General features: G+C 38.9%; 1 protein-coding gene across 2 annotated transcripts; it reads left to right on the top strand.

The window, feature by feature from the left end:
* Positions 1-132: 132 nt before the first annotated feature.
* On the top strand, positions 133-23550 carry Hacd4 (3-hydroxyacyl-CoA dehydratase 4). Of its 2 annotated transcripts, none has more exons than XM_028773378.1 (7): positions 133-215; positions 1506-1609; positions 3833-3960; positions 11512-11624; positions 15052-15158; positions 17860-17985; positions 23175-23550. In XM_028773378.1, the coding sequence occupies exons 1-7, from the start codon at positions 178-180 to the stop codon at positions 23255-23257; spliced, it is 699 nt and encodes a 232-aa protein (XP_028629211.1). In that variant the 5' UTR covers positions 133-177; the 3' UTR covers positions 23258-23550. The 2 variants fall into 2 exon arrangements, with proteins under 2 accessions (XP_028629211.1, XP_028629212.1); XM_028773379.1 differs by lacking the exon at positions 133-215 and adding an exon at positions 2003-2269 and having other exon boundaries at positions 1508-1609.
* The last annotated feature ends 2047 nt before the right edge of the window (positions 23551-25597 follow it).

Here is a 25597-nt window from a genome sequence, read left to right on the forward strand (position 1 = left end):
AGCTTGGCAAGAATTTGGCTTTCATCTCCTGCCCATCTCATGACCTCCGCTTTTTTCAAAACTTGCTGAGTGTGTTGAGGCCCCGCCCTTCCCGAGCCCAGCCCGAGGCCGCCCCTAGCGCCTTCCCAGCCCACTCCCGCTGCTTCCCGGAGGTGCCAGAGGAGCAGATTGTGGCCCATGGGGCCCTCGGTGCTGCCAGCCTGGCTGCAGCCCAGGTAGGGCGCGGGGCTGCGGGGAGGGAGGGGCCAGGGAGCTGGGCAGCAACCCACCCATTGGCTTTCACTCCCGCGAAGCTCCTGACTCTGTTCAACACTTACTGCTCCTCCTGCCTAGTCTTAGTGGATTGCGTTTTCTCCTCCATAGACTCAGGACCGAGGCTTTGCTGTTTCCTTTTTTTTTTTTTTTTTCAGTTTTGGAGATGAGGAACTGGAAGGGCAGGCTGCATGGCTATCTCTTCTCTTTGTGTGCTCCCACAAGTCCTTTTCTTCCTTGTCCCCACTGCGCCCTAGACTTGGGCGCAGGGCGATTTTTACAGCATCCTGTCGCAGCAGCGTCTGTCACAGGACAGGTTCCAGGGAAACCAGGGCCTGGGTTGTGTGTTTACCTGAAGCCAGGTGTTTCTATTGGGCTTGGAGTTTTCCCGGTTTAACTCCTATAACAGTGTGGGTCATCTGTTGACTGCTTCGTAGTGTTGCTTATATACCTTGTTTCTCAGAGGTTTCCTACTAAGAGAAGCCATTGTTAACACTAACAAGGCCACTCTACCCATCCTTGTGCACATCGGGAAGCCCTTGTGCACATCGGGAAGCCCTTCATCTCCTTTTCCGGCTCCTCAAACCAAGGATCCGCCAATCCTTTCTCTTTCTTTATTTTTGTATTAAGTTCAGTTTACATCCTGGTTGTCCTCTCCCCACACATATTTTTACACTCAGTTTGACTTCCTTTTTTTTTTTTTTTTTTTGGCTGAGCAACTAAACTGCTTTCTATGTGCATTTGATGGACAGAATTAGCTTCCCTTGTAAAACACAACAGGAGCCAAGGGCAAGAAGAACGAGTGCAACCCCGATCACAAAGTCAGGTGTGTTCAGCTAAGGAGTCACAAAACAGTTGTGATCACTCCCCTTTGATAACTTTAAGCCAGCTCTTTAAAGTTTTCAAGTTTTGCAAGCTGCCCAAATCAGTCCTTTTGCATGCATGTTTCTTCCCTGTCCCCTTCAAATTTCGAAGCTATTCTCATAGTGGCTGAACGTGTAAGAGAAACAAGGTTAGAATGTTATCAAAGATGAGAATGAAGTTTAGAGAAGAACTACCTTTGGTTTTAAGCATTTTCAATCAGCATACTTTTGTTAGATAAATTCATCTCATCAGATTCTAGTGGGTTTGGAGGGACAAACCAGTGAAAGACCCTAATCCAGAACTCTGACCTGGAACAGTTTCCTTTTGCTTGCTCAGTTTGACTGGCACGTTAAAAGATGTGTTTAATGACATTTTTTCTGTGTTTATAGGTATAGGAAGAATGTGTATCTTTTCATCTATTACTTAATTCAGTTCTGTGGCCACTCATGGATACTGGCAAATATGACAGTCAGGTTCTTCTCATTTGGGAAAGGTAAACACTCCAAAACGTTTTGATGTTTAACTTTTATTCCTGGATTCATCTGGCCTCGCTGATTTTCATTTTGAACTTATGTGAACTCTGCATCTGGCACCATTCTCTTCTCTGGAGTTTGTTTTTTCCATTTTTTTTCATATTATTTCATTTATCTCATATTATTTCAGACTTAAACCTTTTTAGAACAGGGCAAAGGTGAGATAAGGTGAGAGGGAACCTGTCTTACCCCAGAGCCAGCAGTTTGCTCTGAAATCAAAGACCTATCTTTGGAATGTTCTGCACCAAACTCATAAATTAAATGCATTTTGAAAAATCTATAAGTTCCAGCCTGACATTCTGTGCAGAGCAGTGAGAAATTAATGAAATTCTTCTACTACTTTTTATTACCAGGTTTAGAGTAGCTGGAGATTGCCAGTAACTGAATGACAAATTTTATGTCCCCAAGACTCTGTTTGATCCTTTAAGAAGACAAGTACATGACACAGCACACCCGTGACTAGTCACCTACATGGAGCTGGTATATTGATGACTTGAATCATAAGCTTCCTTCAGTTTCCTAAAAAGTCAAGAATTCACCATTTAAACTATTCACTTCAGATTGTTAAAGAATGACTCACCAAGTGACTGTGAAAACAACCGTGTCCCATCCCCACATGAGTAAGTGTCATCACAGTTTACAACTGTTTGGTGACTTGACAATTTGAGCAACTGCTGGTTTAGCTAAAAACAAACACGAGCATGGCTGGAAAAAAAAAACATGCTGAGCTCATCAGTTGAGACTTGTCATACTCATCTAGTGGGCTGCTACAAACTATCCTGTGTTTCCCAGTCTTACTGAAAATCTATACATTCTTGCCTTTGCTAATAATCTCAGAGCTATAGCAGAAGGCTTGAATGTCGACTATGAGAACCGAATTTTCAAGCAGAGGGAGACTGAGATATAAGAGGATACAAGAGGGAGGAGGCCATCAGTTCTGTACCTTGAATGTTTGGTTAGGTTGAGTGAGCAGACAGCAGCCTCATTTACATCCCAGGCCCCAGGCAGGAATTCTAATGTGACCTTATACCTCAAGTGGGCAAAGTGGCTTTAGCCACCTTGTCTCATCACTGTAAATGTAGCAGCTACTTGCAAGTAGATAAACAGAACTGGTCTGTTCATTGGAAATGAAGCCTGAGAATAGTGGAATGGGAGACCAGTTCCATTCTCTAAGCCAGTGGCTCTCAACCTTAATGCTGGAACCCTTTAATACAGTTCCTCATGTTGTGGTGTCACCCCCCCCACACACACACACATACACACCATAAAATTATTTCATTGCTACTTCATAACTGTAATATTTCTAGTTATGTATCTTAATGTGAATATTTGATATGCAGGATATCTTCAGGATATATGACCCCTGTGAAAGGTTGAGTGACCCCTGCAAGGGGTTTGTAGTCCACAGGTTGAGAAGCTCCTCTAGGCAATGACTCAGGTTGACCGAGAGCAACAGATCCTTGAACTTATGTTCAAAAGTGGTGGTAAAAACAGAAAAATCACCCTTAGAAGTCTCCAAATGGGGCAGGATTTTATTGAAGATCTTAAAGTTTGCCATCAGAGGATCATCTGTCCCCTTCTATTTCACGTCCCTCTAAGGGGAATACCTCAGTCATGTCTTCTCACAATGCCAACTCCAAAGTTCAGTGCTCAAAATAAAGCCAGAGTCACTAGTCCAGTACGTGTACAGGACTCAAGCACGAGCAAACGTGGTGTGCGACATCACAGCGTCACAGTGTCATTTCCACAAAATTTCTTTGAAATCAGTTTTCTCGTTGCCTTTTTTTCTCAATGAAAATGCTGAACCCAGCAGATTTTTAGTAACTTCACCCCCAAACTATCTACATGTCAAGGGGTTTAGATTCTGATGGATTATGTTTGTGTAAGAATTTCCTGAGAATCTCATATATTGGGAAAAAGTATAACAACCCTGGCCATGAAGACTTTGTAAATTTCCATTCTTTTTGGAAGAGGACCAATTAAAAAGAACTATACATACATTCTTGTGAGTACCACAGTACTTTCTAGGGATATATCGCATTGCTACAATTTAGTAGCTTATTTAAAATTTTTTTTTGCACATACAATAAAGGCATTTCAGCTGTATTTCACTGTACTTTGCAAATGTGTATTCGGATGCAGTTTTGACTCACAATGTCTGTATTTGTCCTTCACTAACACAGATTCAATGGTCGACACGTTTTACGCAATTGGGTTGGTTATGCGGGTTTGCCAATTCATTTCCCTCTTGGAGCTACTGCATATTTATATTGGCATTGAGTCAAATCAGCTTTTCCCAAGGTTTTTGCAGGTAAGTTTAATCATGCTGTTATTGTAGAGTCTATTTAATTTTTTACTTTGTCCTATTTACAGCCCCTAAGTGATTTTATGGCAGAATTTGTTCACAGGATTCCCTTACCTAAACCACAACAGTTAGAATGGCCCATTGGCAGTGTTTGGGAAGTGCCACTGGCTAGCTTGCTCAGTGTCCTGTTCTGGAGATCCCATGGCCATTGACCACTCTGCATGTGTCTCTCTCTGAAGCAGATTAGACAGGGAAAAGGATCAGAGTTGAAGTCTTTTAGGTGATGCCAGGCTGTTCCACGGACCACTGTGAAGTTATACTACAACTACCACTGGCTCTTGATGGGAAAGTATAGGGGATTAAAACAAAACAAGTGTTTAACAGCAGGCTGACAGGAGATTGGAAATTCACTGGTATATAGGTAATCAGTGCTAGATTAGGATTAATATTTGCTAGACTAATATTAGGACTAATATAATGCTAGATTAGAACTAAATATTTTAGATGGTATTTTCCATGAAAAAGACAAGATAAGGCTTAAGTTACTACATGGATCTATATTTGTAAAACTCCAGGATTTGGAATACCCATCAGGATGAGCATAATTTTAGGTATCCTCAAACAAAATCTGAAAACAAACTATTTCCTAAAATATCAGAATCTTAATGTATTTAAATACCTGACAAAGTTCTTGGAATGTACATACAGAGCTTAAAACATGTTGGGTGTAGGGTTCTAGATCCCTGTGTTCAAGTAACGGTTTAATCTTTGTGTATCTAGTAAGAGCCCAGCACTCTAAACATTAACAGATCTATAGAAGGGTAGGCAAGAATGGGTCAGCAAGATGGCTGAGTAAGGACATTTGCCATTGAGCATGATGACCTGAGTTTAATTTCTGGAACTCACACTGTGGAGGGAAAGGATTAACTCCTACAGTTGCCCTCTGACAACCACACGAGAGAATGTGGGGGCATGTGCATGTGTGTGGATGCACACAGACACACAAACACATACACAGACATGAATGTTTTAAAAGGTATGGGGTAGATTTCATTTTACTTATTAAACAAAATAGGGAAGCACTATTCATTAGAAAGAAGGCATTCCATGTGTTGAAATATCAAGTATTAAAAAATAGAGGTAATAAGTACAATGTAGTTATATTAGAATTAACCAACGTAGAGCTCATAGCATCTCCTTAGACATGTTACTTTACAAACTAAAGAGGGAAACAGATTGGTCATAGAAGCAGTAAATAATTTAGAAATAAGATTTATTGGTATTTCTGGCTGAATGGGTCTGCTGTACTTTGAAAATGTCAAAATGTGTCCAGCATTATGCTACTTTTGGAAAGCAGAACTAAAAAGACTCAGAGCACATGAAAGCGGCATCCCATCATATGGATTATTCACTAGAAGCTGAATTAAGTTCATATAAAATCTGAGTCATGTTATCACTTTCACTCTTCCTTAAAGGACTCTTTTTTTCTGACTTGGCTATTACTAATTTCTTGGTAACAAAGCATTTTCAGAAGGAAAGCTTGTGTTAGTTTAGCTGTTGTTAATGTACACTGTGAAATTAAAGAAGTTTATCTTGTTAGTAAGAAAACTGAGAGCTTAAAATATCCCTAGAAAATGCACATATATTGCTTGTATGACAGAATTAGCTAGACTTGTCTGATATGCAAAATTATTCTAGAGCTGAGACATCTGAATGTTTGGGAGGTGTACAAATTCCAGAGCATTCAAGTGTGATTTTTTTTTAATCACTACTAATTAAATCCTTGAATCACTGAAATCATTAAATCATTGAAACCAAAGAAACGATTCCTGATTTGGTTACTTAAAAACAATAGTAAATACACATGCAGATATATTTATTTAAAAAGTGATTTTACTAAGTCCAGTGCTAACGGAGCACAATTCTCTTTAAATCTTTGGTTCTGGGGAAGGACAAGCAAGGATCAGGGTACCAGGGTCGAGGATGAGCATCCCGGGCTATGTATATCCCAGATGATGAGCACAGTCTGTTTGACATTCCTATCCATCTTCCTCTTTTACTTGAGGTTGTAACTGCCAACTTGAGGTTGGACTGGGATTGGAAAGCCTTTATAAAGGCATCACAGTCAACTCCCATTTTCTGTGCCTTTTCCTATTCAAGTTCTACCGACAATTAGAATCCCTTCATTAGGGGACGATCCCAAGTACTCTGCTTAAAAATAATGTAACAAAACCCTAGGTTGTGAAATCATTTGTGGTGCTCTCTCATTTCCCCATTTTTAAATGAAGAAATGGTACTTAGAGCAGCTGAGTTATTTACACTGATTATGGCTGACTGCATGCAATATTTTTAAAAAATGCATTGTATCCTCCTGCTTCAAAGAAGACTAAAGCTATGTTTGCAGAGTTGTAATGTTACTATGATATTACCTTCACAGCATTGCAAAGCCACAACAGAATGCATTCTTTTGAAAACAGATTTTCTGAAATGTCAAGATAAATAATTCACAGCTAGCATGAACAATGGATTAGGGTTAGCTAGTTGAACAACTAATGTAACATCTGGCAAGCACTGGCGCCGAGGGAATGAGGGTAGATTTGGGTTTGTTCATTGTCCTGAGATATTACATGTTTTACACTCACATATCTGACAATAAGCAATAAACTATAATTTTAAAAATTATATGCAATTGCTCAAACAAAAAAGCAGAGAAAACACACACTATAAGACAGTAGTTATTTAACAGACATCTATATTTTATTTTTAAATTACTTACGAGGAAAATCTAAAACTATAACACAAAAAGCTGTTTATAGATATCCATTGCTTATAATAATCATATGTCATTTAAATTATATGCAGAAACATAACCTAGAGCTTAACACTTAAATTATACATAGAAATAGAACATAGAGCTTTGCTTTCTTAGTTTCAAGTGGGAATCTTCAAGACACAAAAGAAGCATGCTAAAAACGACAATACAAATGAAAGCTACGTGTTTTCCCTTTCCAGCCTTTTCCTTCCAATCAAATTTGCGTATTTCATTACATCATTTTTTAATAAGAGTTAATTGGGACTAGTTGATTTTGATAAATTTCGCTAAAGAAAGCCAAAACCCCGACAACTTGACCATTGTAGAATGGGAATACAGCCACACCTGAGGGTTGAATTTGAAGCCTTTGTTGAGTCTTCAGAAAGCCTTTGCAGAAGCCTCAGAAGCTGTTCTTGACAAAAGTTAAAGAAAGGAGGAAACAACCCCAGATGCCTTTTGTCCCACAGTGCTTGACAGGTTCACCTTGTAGGAAACTCTCAGAGGAATAGAGTTCAGCTGACTACAGCTACAAGTGGTTTGAGCTTCAACTTACAAAATCTGTAAATCAAAACACTACAGATGATTTCCTCCAATTACCATGCCTGCATAGGTTCCACTCATGATATTTAAGTGCACAAAGACACCTCTGTATAAACCAATGTCACCAGCTCTTTCTCCTGTTTGTGTTGAAGGCAAGGAAGGCACCTCAAAGGAGAGTGTCTAACTCCCTTGTGAGAGGACAGTGGTTTCCAGTCTGCTTTTTCCAGGCTGTGAAACAGCTAATTTTGACTGCTAAATGAAGTCATCTTTGAACTTTCATAAAAATCTCACAGATTTTTCTCTCTGTAGGCCTTGAGTTGAGAACAGGTTTTTATTACTAGAGATGAAGCTGCTGATGTGTTGAGCATGCACAGTTTACTGGAAGGGAACGTCAGGGTCTTTAGGTCTTGTCATTTTGATTCATGGAGTTCTTCAGTGAATAGGTGCAAAGCTATCATCTTTATAGTGTGATTTTACAAATGCAGAATGGCTTTTAAAAATCCACTGAGAGTCTTCATTATCTTGGCAGAAAAATGTCTGGCAAACAATATTTCCAACAGATCTGGAATCGAACTCTGGAAGTATGACTTGGAGTACTATGATCTAAACACTCTCAGACCGTCTCATTTTTGTCATGTTGGTGGCCACTCCCAAACCATACACTCACACCACACTCCATACCTCTCTGTTCCACAGTTAATGAACATTTACAGTAAGACAGGTATGGTGGTATCCATCTCTAGTCCCAGTGCTGGGCAGGTGGAGAAAGGAGGAGCCCTGGATCATACTGATCAATGGTCTCAATGAACCAGTGAGATCTGGGTACCACAAAAAGACCTGCCTTAAAGAAAGTGGACAGGAATAGAAAACAACCCTGGAGATCAACTTCTGGCTCCACACACCTGTTCACACATGTGTACATATATCTCCTCACATTCAAACATGTATACATGCACACACGAATACATGTTTTATGTTTTTTTAAATATTAGTAAGATGTAAAATAGTTATGATTTTGGTAAAATAGTAATTTTGAGATTGAAACTTAATGAGTTGAGAAATTCTTCCCACAGTCAGGGTACTGTTCTTATCCTTCCAGTTTTTCCTATTTCTTAAATTAAAAAAATATTGTTTATAGTTTCATACATTTCTTAATGACTTTTGGGCATTTTATGCCCCCTTTCCATCCTGCTAGAAGGGTCTTCTCAACACTCCCCACCCCCCACCTTCATGCCTTCTTTTGTGTATGACCACTCAGTTTATTTGGAATTTCTTGCTGAAGCCACCCCTGCTCAGGCAAGATACCCTTCACTTTTATAAAGTACCTTCTCATTTAACAATGTAACTTGTCATTTTTAAAAATTAAATATATATGTGCTGCTTGTACATGTAGAAGTCAGATGGCAGGGTTGAGGAGTCAGTTTCCTCTTTACAACTCTATGGGATTTCAGGATTGCATACTCCCTGGCAAGCGCCATGATCTGCTGAGACATCTAGCCAGCTGTAGAAACTCCTTCAAAGGACAGACCATTGTCTGGATGTTAGGTTCTGGAGTAGCCCCCAACCTGGTAAAGATTAAAAGGCTCTAGTGTTTCAAAATGCAGGACTTAGAGTCATTGTCTAGATTTTGATTCCAGACGGGAAGGAAGTCATTATCACCTAGGAAAACACGTGCTTTTGTGTAAAAGCAAATAAATAGTAACAGTATCTTCTTAGTGTTATTTTGGAGAATAGATACAAAATTATAAATTTTGAAACTGGCAGAAAATAATAAGTATTAACTTTTATCAACTTACTATCTATAACAAAATTTCTCTATTTTGCCATTACTGAATATAGTTAAATACCCATCAGATAATGAATTAGATTGACATTTCATGTGGCGGGAATAATCCTATTTCTGTATACATGCTGTCACTTGGGGGCATTTACACTGCTGATTTCTATGCAACTAGGGACTCTGTCACCAAGGAGTCACCGAGCCTTCACTGATGTTTTCAAACAGTTTCATCATATAGTCCCAGCCTCACTGATAGATTGTCCTCTGTCCTCAGCATTTAAAAGGCAGAGTAAAATCTACCAGGGAGGCTGAATCTCAAAATACTTTGATTAATGCCTAAAACTCAGAGAACTTATGTTTTGCAAACTAACAAAAAACAAAAACAAAACAAAACAACAAAAAACCAAAATAAAAAAGAAAACCTCAGGAAACACACACACATGGATGCATATAGCATAATTTCTAATCTCATGGTTGAGTACTTTAAAACTTTAGGTCGATAGGATCCCTCTACATAGAATACTGTAATCCGAGCCCAACCCAAGTCTGTCTTGGATGAAAGCTGGAAACCAGAGAACTTAAACCTATGATCATAGCATGGGTGACTAGGAAGCACTGGTCTCCTAGCCACCAGATTTGTAAGCACCATGATGAGCTGGTACCTGAGTATTTGTGAGATGCTCAAGTCTTACATCCAAAAGCTACCAGGAGCCATGCCAGCCAGGTTGGATTATTCAGTTACTTAAATTGCAGTTTAGATGAATTTATATAAGCTGAATCAAGAAACTAGATCAGTGTATCTTAAAGAAGGATTGATGAAGGGAAAGAGCTCCATGCATAACTGACATAGACTGACTAAGTTTGAATCATGTCTAATTCCCCTTAGCCATGCAGGGGCCCTCTTGACTCACCTCCGCAGTCATGAACGCGCTGACATAGCGTGTATGTGTGGATTTCTGATCATGTGGACTGCTGTTGACAAATCTTGGGTTTTTTTTTTTTTTAAAAAAAAAAAAAACACTAAAAGCCCATGATTCTGTTGTGGATTATCCCAGGATTTTTTTCCTTAATCAGCTTAAAAAAAAAAAAGACGGCTATACAAAATACAAATCAACCCCTTTGTGTTTTCTTTTCCTTTGCCACTAATATACTCCATCAATCTCAAGTTCACGTTTTTTGGCCACTGAGAGCAAAGAGAAATTCCCTATTAAGCACAAAAATGTAGCCTGTGCAGGCTGTTCAAGTATAACACAAGGCACTTCATACTGTGTAGGGAAAGAGGACTGTGTTTTATTTAAGCTGGTCATTGGAACTAAGCCAAAATATGTGAGCTTTCAATGATCTTTAAATGTTTATAACTTGGCATATATAACATATATTCCAAGAATGTGTGAAATTCTTTTTCTATTTTCCACTAGCTTAGGAGGGTTAATACTATATTACTGCCCTGGGGGAAAAAAAAGTCACAGTGGCTTCTCTATTGGCTAAAATTGAAATTCCCTGGCCTGTCATTCAAAACCCTTCATAACCCAGCCCCAAACGCATCTTCATTTACTTTCCCTGTTTTTCCGTCTGCACACCGCCCACTCGAGCCTCTCTGCGGCTCACTCCTCCCCAGGGCAGTGTACATCGTCACCCTGCTACTTCTGCTGAGACGGCTATTGTCTGGGATGTCTTTCCTCTTATCTACTAGATAACTCCAGTCCATCGAGCAGAAGCCAGCTGCAATGCTGCTTGTCCTCACGGACCTCTCTTCATCCTTCTCTCTGGCAGCAAGTGGCTCCTTCCTTAATGATGCTTCCCTCTGCAGCACAGACTGTAACTACATCCCCCAACACTAACTCTGAAGGCAGGACCACTTTTACTGTGCCATCTAACCCAGTGGTTCTCAACCTTCCTAATGCTGCAACTCTTTAATATGGTTCTTCATGTTGTGGTGACTCCCAACCATAAATTTATTTTTGTAGCTATTTACTAACTGTAATTCTCTGACTGATGTGAATTGTAATGTAAATATCTGTGTTTTCTTATGATCTTAAGTGACCCCTGTGAATGGTTGTTTGACCCTCCCCAAAGGAGTCATGACCTGCAGATTGAGAACTACTGATCTAACTCATAGTGGACATTCAAGTAGGAGCTTGTCAAAGTGAATAGAAGTGTGTATATGTCAAGAAGAGAAAAAATATCTTGACTTAGGTAAAATGCTTCCTTTGTTTCATTATATATAATTATAAAAGTACAGGAAAACAAACAAAATTAAAGTCATTCATAACACAACCCTTTCAGAGACAGCCACTGTTAATAGGTTATAAAATGTATTTCCAGTTAAAGCGTCTTTTAAACAAAGCCCCATTTTTTAAAATTAGAAAATTACTTAAATGGCCTAACAGATGACTTTAATTCTTAACTTGTTTTTTTTTTAAAGCTCACAGAGAGAGTTATTATCCTTTTTGGGGTGATCACCAGTCAAGAGGAAGTCCAAGAGAAATATGTAGTGTGTGTTTTATTCATCTTTTGGAATCTACTGGATATGGTGAGGTAAGTAAGCTAAATTGCTGGTCATGGTGGTACATACCTTTAATCTCAGAGGTAAGGATAGGTGAATCTCTGTGAGTTCAAGGCCAGCCTTGCCTCCATAGCTAATTCCAGGTCAGCCAGTACTACATAGTGAGACCTGTCTTAATCATCAATCAATCTGATAATACTGGTTACTATGTATGAGACAGAAAAACCTCACTGCATATTTTTCTATATTGAAATAGAAATGTATATGTAGGTCTTTCCATAGTAGGCATATGAAGAAAAATGAAAACCAATCTTCGTACTTCAAGTGAAAATTCGAGCCCTCAGGGTCCCTGCACAAGGTTTTGCCATGACACCGACCTGACAGCTATATACGAATGGAAGAAACTTTATCATTCTTCTAGCATGCATTATTTTAATAATGGACTTTTATTACTTGTCAGAACCCACAAAGTTGGCGTCATAGTTAGCCTCAGTTGTCAACTTGACACCTGGGAAAAGGGAAAACCTCATCCAAGGAATTGCCTCAATTTGATTGCCCTGTGGAGGCATTTTCTTATGGAGGCATTTTTGATGGAGGATGGTCCAGCCCACTGTGGGCCTGGAGGCAAGACAGTAAGTACCTTTGCTACTTACTGCTTCAGGTCCTGGCCTGACTTCCTTCAGTGATTCAGCAAGGGAATATGACCTGGGAGTCTTTCTTCCCCCAAACCATTGGTTTTGGTCAATGTTTTATTATAGCAACACAGGAGCAAACTACAACTTCTTTTCTCTGTGGAAAAATGTACCCCCCCCCATATCCATTTTTAGTGGAATCCAATGGCTAACTTAGTCCTTTTGTGGCATCCCTAGGAACTACTGCTGCTTCAAATATCTGCATGGGAGCATGCCCCAAAAGAGTCTTTATTTTGTGACTGATATTATATATTTTATTCTGATATTTTTATTCTATTGTCAATAACCTGACCAAGTTAAAATATAGCCTCAACAATAGGCTGAGTCCTAAAGATTATAAGCTATTTAATGTTTCAAAAATAGCATTTTATACTAGGACTTTTGTAGCCTCTGACTTCCTATTTATACAAGGCATTGGCATAGGGATCATAGCTTTCTTAAACATTAGAACATGAATCTGTCTACCTCAGTATCATTCTCAGATAAACTCAATAGAATAAAATGACTTTTGCATTAACAATGGTAATAAACTATCATGGGATGATTTGGGGACATAAAGGATACAGCAGGATGAAATCAACTTCCACTACTTACTTGATACATGATCTAGGACAAACTGTTTAAATTTCTGTAAATGGCTATTTTATTGAGATATAAGTTATCACCCATTACAAGGCTATGCCTATATGTGCACATCAGTCCCAATCTCCTCCTTCCCCAAGCCCTGGCAACCATATTCATACTATATGGGTTTTCCTATTTTGTGTTTCATATAAATGGAATCATCGAATAGGTGGTCTTTTGTCACCATCCCCTTTTTCCTTGGAATAATGTTCTCAATACAGTGTTGTAGCTTGTAATGGTATTTCATGGCATTTTGTGGCTGAATAATATGCCATTGTATCAACAAAACCCTGGATTATCCTCATAGTTGATGCACATTTGCATTGTTCCCATATTTTGGCAATAAGAAATACTGCCATGAGCACTCACACAAACTTCTGTTTCCCTTATAGCCAGTAGTAAGACCTCTGGGCTCTTCTTTCGATACTATTTCTCTCTCTGCAAAATGAGGGTAGACATGGCATCTCAATCTACTGTGAAATAGTTTAAAGAAAATAATGAGCCGAGATCTTAGTCATCAGCTAAAGGTGCCTGTGAAAAGATTACAACTAATGTGAAAGCTAATGATGAGACAGATTCTTTCCTCCTAAGAACACGATAAGGACATCCATGCTTCCCACTTTGTTCAACATTGTATTGGAATTCCTAGACACAGCAATTAGGAAAAAATGTAAAAGGCTTCCAGATGGTATAAAACTGTAAGTGACCAACAAGTTTAGCAGAGTTGCATAATGCAGCACAAGGTTCATACAAACCAGCTGCATTTCTATATATTTTCAGTGAGCTATCTGAAAATGAAAACTACAAAACCAACCCTGTTTACAGTAGCCTCCAACAGAATGGCAGACTCAGGAATACATTTTAGCAAACATAGGCAGACCTTGTACAGTAAGGACATTGATAAATGGAAGGGCATTCCACACTGGAACTTAATATTGTTCAGATGCCAATACTCACAAATAAATCTACAGACTTTGAAAGCCCTGTTAGAATCTCAACTGGTTTTATTGCAGTAATTGAGATGCTTATCTTAAAATTCACATAGAAATCTGAACTCCGATGAATCAAACTTTTATAAGAACACACTTGGTCTTATTCTTTTCAATTCAGAACTTACTACAGAGCAACAATAATTACAAGTGTGGTCCTACTCCATGGACAAGTCAGGGGATAGAGTTGACAGTTCAGAAATAACCTCTTCTAGTTTGGATTAAGTTTTGCAAAGGTCCCAAGAGATTCAATGGGGAAGGAATAATCTTCTCAATAAAAGATAATGGGACAACTGTATACTGCATGCAAAAGATCAAGGAACAAGGAACAAAAGAAAAACATAGATATTGAACTGTATTAGCGAGTTACTGTGATGGCTGATATTGTGAACTTGATTGGATTCCAAGAGCATTGGGTGTGCCTACAAAATTCCAGAGTTTAGCTGAGGAAGACCTCTCCTGAATGTGAGTTGTATCATCTCATGGGCTGGGATCCTGAATTGAAGAAAGAAGAGAGAAAGGAAAAGCAGTTTGTGAGTCAATAGGCTTTGTGGGTAATTCTGACATGTGTTGATGTGTAGAAACCACTGGCTTATTTATAGAAATAAAATCACATTGAAGACTTTGCACTAGCGGGTTTAAAGTTACTTACTGTACCTCAAACATGCTTCCAAGGCTAGTTCTGATTATGTAACAGGGCAAAGCTGCAGAAACAGAGGGATGGTAGATATGAATTTGTGGGTTGTGTTTTAATAACATCATCTTTTAAAATATGTGCAAATAGCTCTGTCTTTTCAAGAATCCTAGCTATTGCTGCATAAAATGAGCTTGGCTTTTTAAATAAAATTGAAGCCATTAATCACGGAAGCTTATAGCTGTAATTTCTTGGGAGGCGGTAAGAGCTACATTCTTGCTTTCTTCGGCTGTATAATTATCTATGATCCACCCCATGAGATAAGCTAGAGAGACACAGGTTTCCCCCCACAACAATACACCATTTTAACCCCTGTCCTTACTTAAATTATAGGAAATAAAGCATGTAATTCCTGCTTCCAATTTCATTCCGGCGTTTAATCTGTAGTAATGTATTTTCTTCTCTTATTTCCCAGACAGCAGCAGCAAATGATGCTTACTAACTATCTGTCTCCTTCTAGGTACACGTACAGCATGTTGTCAGTTATAGGGACATCCTATGCTGTCTTAACATGGCTTAGTCAAACACTGTGGATGCCAATTTACCCTCTGTGTGTTCTTGCTGAAGGTAAGAGTCATGTTGTATTTCTGACTGATATAAGCTATTGAGCTATAATCATTCACTAATTTTTGATAGGGAAATTGCTATTTTTTTATGGTTCTTGGCTTATTGATGATAAATTTCCCAATATATTTCCTTGCTTCAAAGAAGCAAACCATTAAGAAGCAAAGTTCGGTAGGGTGTGATGTGGTATACCTGTAACACTGGAGTCAGACAACAGGTCAGCCTGGTCTACACAGAGTTCCAGGCTAGACAAGGATATTGTCACAAAGACTGAGAGGAGAGAGAAGAAAGAAGCAGAGGGAAGAGTGGAGGAGAGAGAACATTAAAGTTCCAGGTAGAGGTGGTCCTACATATGGGGCTAGAAGCAAGCATCAAGGTCCAGGTACTTGCCTTCATTAACTATGAGTCTGGGGAATCTCATTTCACCCCTGAGTCAGTTTACATCCACAAATTTGGTTTAACATATACAGAATCTACAGTTTAATTTTTTTTAATACTTAGAAATTTGGTCATCCCTGGCTAGAGTGCTTCTTACCACCTCCAAAGCATAGTACCTCTGCCAGTGACCATTTGGCCACCATTCCATGAGTATCCACATTAAGAGGAAGCCTAAGCTAAAACAGTTCCCAGTCCAGCACCTCGGATTATTATTTATAGGGTACATCTCAGTTGCAACTAGACATCTGTAAGCTTCTTGATTGCATGTTCCTGATTAGACTAGTTCCATGTGCATACACCGGTGCCTGCTTCTTGCTTCCTTCCTTTCTCATGTGCACCAGTATACACACCCAACAAACAGGAGATCAACTATTGCCTGTACTAGTAAAGCAACAATGAAGGAACTAAAGTAAGCATTTTTTCAAAGGACTCGAGGCTAAGCAAAGAACAAACACTTCCCCCAGTAGAGGATTTGACAGGCTGCAGGGAGTTTCTTCTGAAAGTCATGATTAAAGATTTTAAATAATGCAAAAAACATGTTACAGTAACTACAGGAAAATGCAGACATTATAAAGGGTGCTGTTGCCAATAATTGCGACTATATAAAGACTAGTATACAAAAGAACACCATATGTTTTCAATATTTACTAATGGCTAGAAACAATAAGTCCGAATTTTAAGTTTTCTATTGTTTTGAAATGAATTGTTAAAATATACTATTTTCAGAAAAATCTAGAGAATGTTTTACGAACCATTAAAAATAAGAACAACAAAAAAATCCAGTCACCCATTATTTAAGAGTGAAATTCTTCATTCACTGAAGATTTGCTAAGAGTATTTCTTTGTCTTGTCCTATGGGAATACTATAAAGAACATATAAGGAATGGATGCTGGAGAGAGTATAATGTTTATATGAGGAGAAAAACAATTGTAAGGTATGTACAACAAAATAAGTACAGTCAATAATAGTGTACATTTCCAAAACAGTAAATTCAATTATCTCACTTTAAAAAACATGGAGATGTTGAATACTAGATTTTATCATTCAGCATTATATACATATATCAAAAGTCCATAAATGTATACTTTGTGATTTTTCAATTAAAACTATGTTAACAAAATAGTTAAATTTTTTCCCCAAAGACTGTATAATGGACTGTTTCCTTAAAAGTGAATAAATACCCAAGTGATTACTCCTGTGTCAGAATGCTCAAGACTTGGAGGCTGTTCTTGTTAACGGCGTGCTTGGTGTCCAGTGGAATACCACTCATCACAGATCTATCTTCCTCGGTTTCTGACTTTATCACATCGCAACACATTTTATTTTGAAATAAATAGGGAATAACTGTTTAAAAAAAAAACAGTGCATCAAGGAGTTCGAGAGATGGCTCAGCAGTTAAGAGCAGTGGCTACTCTTCTAGAGGATCTGGGTTTGGTTCTCAGCACCCATATGGTATCTAACAACTGTCTGTAACTTCAGCCTTAGATGATCCATCACCCTCTTTCAGCTTCCACAGGGACTGCATGCATGTAGTACACTTACACACATGCAGGCAAAACACTGATAGATGGAAGGCAAAAATCTAACTACCTTTTACTTCACTTTCCTTATGGCAGCAGTTTAGAGAACTATAGCATGCCATTTTACTGCATAGAATGCTATAAAAAAATCTATACATGTGATATAATTTTATGGATCCTCTTATGTAACTAACAGTAAACTAGCCTCCTCCCACAGAATAATTTGTTAGTATTTCTCACAGAGTTCCTCCAAATTTATATTAAGTACTTTTAGGGCTGAGAAGAAAGCAGGTATCCTAAGGCCAGTAATGGGTGACCCATTTCATTACTGCAGAGCTTCTCAGAGTCTTCACTATGTTAAACGTGTCATGCAACTCCAAGAAGAAAATAACATGCAGTGCTTTCCATCTTGACTGTCTCCCTATTTGTGAGCAAGGAGACAGATGTATTTTTAACTCATCATTTTAAGAAGCGCTATACAGTTTTGCCATGTAAGCATGAAATGTGTGGATTCAACCAATGGCACAGTGCACAATGTGCCACTGCTAGTGCACAATGCTAGAACAATTTCAGCCACATAATCGTGCCACAGATTTTTGTGTCAAGCTGAACCTTTAACTAAAGGATTCAGCAATCATCACAAAACTGTTATTGGCGATTCAAAATCCCCTACATTAGAAACACATGAAACCTATAGCTCTGTAATTCAGAAAGGGAATCTTTACGATGCTTTTTCTTTAAACAGCATTCACCATCTATCAGTCACTGCCTTATTTTGAGTCATTTGGCACAAACTCCACCATGCTTCCGTTTGACATATCCATCTATTTCCCTTACATGCTGAAGCTGTATCTCATGATGCTCTTCATAGGTAAGTGAATACTTTTGTTTGGCACTCTTCATGTGTGTGTTGGTTTATACTGTCATTGTCCTACACAGACTAGTAAATGGAGAGGAACTAAAGAGGAAGCCCGACACAGTCAACTAGATTGTCTGGTTAAGGCCCCTGGTGCTTTTTGTGGGGCATCACGAAACTAAGTATTACACAATTTCACTTCACAGCAAGAACAATGCTACCAGCAGAAAATATGCTTGCAAGATACATGAAATACAGACATCTTGACCATGAGGGCACAACCATTATATAAAATGGAAAACAGAAGGATTAGTTCTTTTCCCCCACTTATACCATAACATTTTGTTTTCTTTTTGGCTTTACATGCTATATGCTAGCATCCCTTGGCAGGCAAATAGGAAGTTGGTGATAAAGGCTCAAGAAAAACTTTAGAAAAGAACTTATAGTTGTAGGAAGTGGAGCGATGGCTCAGTACTTAAGAGCACTTTCTGTTCTTAAAGAGAACCTGGACATCCACATGGCAGCTGACAACCATCCATAATTCCAGTTCCAGGGAATCATACACAAGTATATAGGGCACATATACACATGTAGGTATATGCATACATGAAAAAGCTCTTTTAAAAACTTACACTTCAGCCATGCTTTATGACATATAACTTTAATCCCAGCACTTGGGAGGCAGAGGCAGATAGATCTCTGTAGTGAGTTGCAGGACAGGCAGGGCCACGTAGAGAGACACTGTCTCCAAAAGGAAACAAAACAACCCCCCCACCCCCCACCCCCCCCACAAACAGTTATACTCATGTGGTATTTCAAGATGCCTTTACAAGATGGATAAGTAGAGGCATCCAGCACTTTGCTGCACAAAGAAAACACAAAGCAATAGGTATGGAGCTGCATTTTGAGGTGAGTACAAGAAACTACTGGGCAAACCTAACGCACTGTAATATTATAAGACTTGGCATAGCAACAGATACAAAATTTCTGAGTGCTGCCATGCCATCTACACCACTAATTGTGGGGGAATCTCCTTCTGGCTAAGGGCGAATGAACAGAGTCCTAAAAAGCTGTGTTGGATACAGGGCATTGGAGAACTTGCCCTCTGAGACCGAGGTAGGGTCAGTAGAGTGTAGAATCATGGGAGTGTGAGGACCAACCATTCCTTCCCACAGATCCAAGCATGGGTGCCTGCCACTTACAGGATGAGACAAGACTTACCTGTGGTCTATTGCTTCTCTGACCACAGGAGTAAACTGCAGCAGCCCTGAGCAATGCTAAGGCTTCAGTTAGTGCTCTTGTCTACAGGGTACATACCCCAAGGAGGTCCACAAAAAAACTTAATCAGGTGCTGGCTGCACCCTGCTTTCATTTTTTTCCCCACAGACAAACAAAAGGCCACTAAGAAGTCCAAGGGTAACTTAAAATGTTCTTGAAACCAATGGAAATGCAGGATCCCAAACCTATGGAATATCTAAAAAAACAATACCAAGAATAATGAACAAAACCATTTTAAAAAGAAGTATTTCAAATAAACAACTTAATCATGCATCTTAAGTACTAAAAAAAGCAAGAATAAACCAAATCCCAAATGATTGTATGAAAAGAAATAAAAATCGGACTAGAAATAAAATATCAAATAACAAGTGCCAAAAAAGCCAAAACAAACAAACAAACAAACCTCGACCAACAAGTAACAAGGATTAATGAAACAAGCTAGTTGTTTACTTGAAAGGATAAAAGTGGATAAACCTTTCAGTTAGAATACCTCTAAAATACCTCCAAAAATAGAAGATACAAAGAAATCAAGTTAAAAATGTTAAAGGAGACATTACAATCCACAGCACAGAAATATAGATGATCAGTTGAAATTATTTTGAGAAACTACCTGTTAATAAATTGAAAAATCTGGAAGAAATGGAAATGGATATAAAAGACCTACCAAAATTCAACCAACAGAATATGGAAATTCAACAGGATATAGAAAAACCTGAATAGACTAATAATGCATTATAACTAGTATCCAATCTCCCAGTGCAGAAAAGCCAGGATGAAATGGCTTCACTGATGAATTTTACCAAGATTTTAAAAAGTAGCCAGTACTATTTCTTCTTGAATTAATAGGTAGTCATTTGGGCTAGCATTACCATTACCAAAACTTTATAAGAAATAAGAAGGAACTATAGAACAACAGCCCCAGTCAACAAAGTACTAGTGAATCAGAAAGATCATACACTGTAAGAAGGTAGGCTTCATTCCCAGATGCAAGAATGGATCAACCTCTACAAATCAAACTACCATATGATATAAAAAGCCATGTGAGTGGGCGTAGAAAAATCATTTGATAAAGTTCATCATCCATTCATGATAAAATAGGAAAACAAGTTATGTATAACAAGCCCACAACTAATACCATCCTAAATGTTGAGAACCAATGTCTTTCCTTTCTTATCAGGAACAAGACAAGATCCCCACTCTCCTTGCTATCTTTCAATGTCATATTAACTTTAGTTAGAGCAATCAGACAAGAGAAAGAAAAGGTAGATGCATAGGAAAGAAAGGAGTCAAAACAACTAAATGTGTGGGGGGCATGAATAAAGACTTCACTAGAACTACTAGGGGAGAGAGACTGAGTGAGGTAGGAGGATAGTGTCAACAGAGCCAGTTTTTGACGTGGGCAGTATCTAAGCTGGATGTAATGTACTCCACATTCTTCTCTGACCGCTAATATTCTTCAGATGAAGAACTCAAAAGTTCATTCAAAACAGCTCTGTCTTCTTAAGACTTGATGAGACTTGGGGCTGTCTACTTAGGACTCTACTTTCTGTTTTGTTTATTTGTTTAAAGCTCTTCCACACATAATGAATTTCCTAAGGAAGAATTTATGAATGAGATTTAAGTCACAATAGCCACAAAACATACCTAGGAACAAACTAAGGAAGTTCCTCTGCAAAAAAGTGTAAAACACTGATGAGAGAAACGTCAGATACTAGAAGATGGAAAGACTGCCTATTTTCATGGATTAGGAGAAGTCATTAACTGTCCTTAATGTTCAAAGTGATCCAGGGATTCGATGCAATCTTCATCAAAACACTGCTGTCATTTGAGGACTGAGATCATCAGTCAGTAGGGAAGAGTCATGCTGCACATGCATGTGGACCTGAATTTGAATTCCCAGCATCCAGCAAAAAACTGGGCATGGCCACACACCTATAACTTGGGGCTGTTGGAGGTAGAATAGCTGGGGCTTGTTGGCTGCTGGTCCAGCTCTGGGTTCAGGGGGAGACCCCATCTCAGTGGCATAAGGCAGAAAGTGATATAGCCAAGAGCTGAGTCTTCCTCTAGCCACTCCATTTACACACATGTTGTGTGCACCAGCAACCACATGTGCAAGTACCATAAACACATATGCATTTAAGAGAATAACTTTTATAAGAATAAAATAGCAAATGAGATGCTGCATAGAACAGCAACAACAAAACCCAATAAAATTAGTATGCAAGCCCAGAAGCTACTGAATCAAATAGAAAGAGCAGAGCTGGAGGCATAGACACCTGATTTCTAGACATAAAGCAGAGCTCAGTAACAAGCAATAAGATACCGCATAAAAGGAACAGTTACTAGTGAAATAGAATGGAAAACCCAGAAATAAACATGCCAACAATAACAATACACAGTGCTATGCCTACACACATGCCTACACACACACACACATACACACACAGAAGACTGATAAATGACCCCAACCCTCACCCTACACAGAAATCAACTCAAACTACCAAATATCTTAATATAAGACCTGGAACTCTAAGTACCAGTGGAAGACTTCACAATATGGTACAAATGATAATTCTTGAGTGAGATGCCAATAACTCAGGAAACAAAAGCAGGAATTAATGAGATGACATCAAATTAGAAAGCTTCTACATAGCAAATAATAGAGCAAAGAAAAAAAATCTACAGAGTGGGAAAGACGGTATAGAGACCTCAAAAAATCAATATGAAATAAGTAATGCAATTAGAAAATGTATTTGTGATATAAATACACTTATAAAGTATATATACATGCACATATATACATTGCCAATCACTATGAAAAAAAATGTTGCATTTCACTAGCCACCAGGGCAACAGATTCAGAGAGCTGTCATTGAAGTTCAGTCAGATTGGCTGGCTATCAACCAAACAACAACAAAAACAAATGCTAGTGAGGATGTGGAGAAAAAGAAACCACTGTTGATGGGAATGCAAATTAGTGCAGCTACTCCTGCAACAGTGTGGAAGTTCCTCAAAAAAACCTAAAAATAGAGCTACCGTATGATCCAGCTACCGCGAAGAGAGGACAGAAGGAAGTGAAGTTAGCAGCGTGCGAAAAAGAATGCACTTTCACAATAGAAAGATGCGAGGCCCAGGAGGTTGTCAACATGGATGGACAGAGAAAATATGGTCCATGCTCACACAGTGGGGCGTTTAGCCACAAAGGGTGAATTCCTGTGACTCCAGGACAATGAGGAGAAACAGAGGGCATATTAAGCAAGACCAGCTATAATGTTCTTATGTGTGAAAATTTAAGAACTGACATGAAAGTTGACTAGTAATTACATGGGTCTGGAAGCCAGCAAAAGGGATGTGAGATTTGATGAATGCATGTCACATGCGCGTGTGGAAATATTACATCGAATCCACCAACATGTAGAGTAACACAGAAAACCTGAAATCAAAGAGTAAAGTTATTTAAAAGTAAATTAATCAGAAGAGAGTGGCTAATAGAAAACTGTATTTGAACAAACTTGATCAATTAAATGTTTTCCAGGAAAGTGGGGATAAGACCTCTATTATTTACATCTTCCTGCGTCTACCCTTCACAAATTATCAAGATAATAGTCATATCCGAGAGATAACAGCTCTCAAGTATAAGGATACCACATGTAAATAAAGGGGGGGTGGGAAAGAGTTTAGAGGTAGTGATGGAAGCTAACAAAGAGGTGGGGGGAGGAGAACCCTGCATTAGAGTGAGTTGGTTGGAAGCGTTTGCTTGTACTGCCTTTCTGTCTAACATCTGGACAATTCATGTGCTCTCACTGAGCCTTCCTTGTTAACCATGGCTGCTCCTAGAACTAAAACAGCCCTCAGCCTGTGTCCTAAAACCATGGATCTTTTCAGAGAAATGATTAACCAATCTTACTTTTCTTTGCACACTATAGGTATGTATTTCACCTACAACCATCTTTACACAGAAAGAAAAGACATTCTCCGAGTTTTTTCTGTCAAACAGAAGAAAATGTGAGGTAACCTGTCGCACAGGAGAGAAGATGGGCTGGCAGATAGAGCTGCAGCAAATACAACACTGGGCATCTGCTGGAGAAAAGGAACATAGAACTGGACAAAAATCTATCATGGCACCGTGTTTTGAAGCTCCTGTGCTTTAAGGACAAATCCCCAACAGGTGCAGCATACACTGCTTCACCAGGCCTGTGGGCTTTATACTACTTACATTTGTAATGCGCGAACTCTGAATGCTTTTCCTGTAATGTTAATGAGAAATAGATTCTGTGGAGTAAATTCAATTGACTTGAGAAACCAACTGATTTAATTTCTGCACTCACAACTAACAGATTTATATGAAGGGGATGTGGTGAAATGTCCTCTTTGATTCTAAGATAACATACTCTATAGACAAACATCCCTGCCCTTAGAACCATGAACATTATCTATACCCAGATAACGTCTTCCTGTATCTTAGCTCAGGTTGCTGCTGTGTCATGAAGTGCACCCCATCTTATAAAACTTGGTTGTCAAGTCTACAGAAATTTATGTTTTAGGGTTTGGGAGACTTGAATGTACAAGAGCAGCAGGATGCTAGCCAATTCAGTAAGATTAGTATAGACATGAACTGTAGACCCGACCAGCCTCTCTAGCAGGAACACTGATAGTCTGAGCTGAAGCTAATAGAGATAGAACAACAATTGGGCTTCATAGATTTGATAGAATGTACCCTTGAACTGTTTTGGGAGGCGATCTTGTACCACAGATGATCAGAGGTGTCTCTTCAAATGCATAGGGGCAGCCCTATTTAATGGCCCTGATTTAGATGATGAGTTCCCTAAGAAAATAGAGGCTTCCACTCCAGATGTCATTTCTTTTTCATCTCTGACCAAAAGTCACCTTTACCACACCCCAAAAGGTGCCATCAGCATCTTCAAATTCTTCCACCTTCTACTCACTAATTCAAAGCGGCTTCTCCATGTCTATACTTTGTATACAGCAGTGCCTCACCTTTTGTAACTACTGCTCACTTAGTCTGGATTGTTGCAACAAAATATTATTAAATTGAGTGATTCTAGAAATCAAAAAGCTTAATATCAAGATGCCAAGTGACAAGTGACTTCTGAGTGTGGGATGCGGATGGATGCCTCCTTGCTGTGTGGCCACATGGTAGAGAAGGAAAGTACTTCTCCCAGATCCATTCTTGTGAACTCAGTAATCTCCTTCATAAAGGCTCCCTCTTTGTCCCTACTTACTTCCCAAAGCCCCACCTCCAAGTACTTCCACTCCGAAAAAAGTCAATATCTACTAATTCACATCATAAAATGTTATTAGTAGCCCCTTGGTTACTATGGAGCTTTTATATTACGTCTGTAACACGATTTTAGACAATTGCATAGATAACCGTATCTGTGCCAAACGTATACCTATCCAGTCCAATCTGTGCTTGGATACTTCCAAGAGGCATAAGGTAGCTCTAGCCCTACATTAGTGCATGCCCAAATACTATTTGTCTTGACAACTTGTGTTTTCAAAAGCTGCCAGAAGACTTGTAACAAAACACTCCTTTATGGAGTTAAGAACATGGTCTAAATAAGCAGCTTCCTGTTGTGTAAAACAAAGTAAAACATCTTGACGGAACAGTTGGGAGGTCACTATTATTTTAGTGGCATAGCATTGAGTTTAGTCTTTCGTGTACCAATGTAGACTCTCTAGAGGTCCAGCAGCCAGAAAACCACATGACTTTTCCATCCATGACTGCTCAAAACAAAGAACTAGGGAAGAGAGGACTGAGGATTATCTTATTTCCCTCTTTCTGTAAACTTCTGTTTTCTGTGAAGAACAGGAGGAAACACCAGGTTTGAGAAGAAACTGGGTTGAAAAGACATAATAAATCTACGTAGATTCTTCCATTCCTTGGGTATCAGCAAATGTTTGGTTGCTGATTCACAATGAGAAAATGTCTTCAGTGCCCACTTCCCCTTCACTAATCATTGTCTCCTGTGTTTCCAAGGTACTCTGGAATCCAGAGCTCTTTAACACAAGCAGAAAAACCTGGTCTGCTGCAGTACTCTCAAGCTTCCCAGTACCAAAGGTCTGGTGTTTTTCTTAGCACATATGCATCTTAAAGTGGAAGCCAAGATACCTGATGCAGTAAAAATAGATATTTTTGCTCCATTTTAAAGCAGAAAACAATGTTCCCCATGGTACTGTTGCAAGACTTCAAACAAGCTAAGCAAAATGAAACATCTAGTGTTTTCACAATCTGGTATCCAACAGTAAATGCTAGATGACGTTCAGCCTCTAGTTGGTAGGAAATACACAATAGTGCATAATGTATGGGAAGAAGAAGAAAAGCTGG

The sequence above is a fragment of the Grammomys surdaster genome, unplaced genomic scaffold (genome assembly GCF_004785775.1).
Source record: "Grammomys surdaster isolate TR1022 unplaced genomic scaffold, NIH_TR_1.0 225, whole genome shotgun sequence".
Taxonomy (NCBI): Eukaryota; Metazoa; Chordata; class Mammalia; order Rodentia; family Muridae; genus Grammomys; species Grammomys surdaster.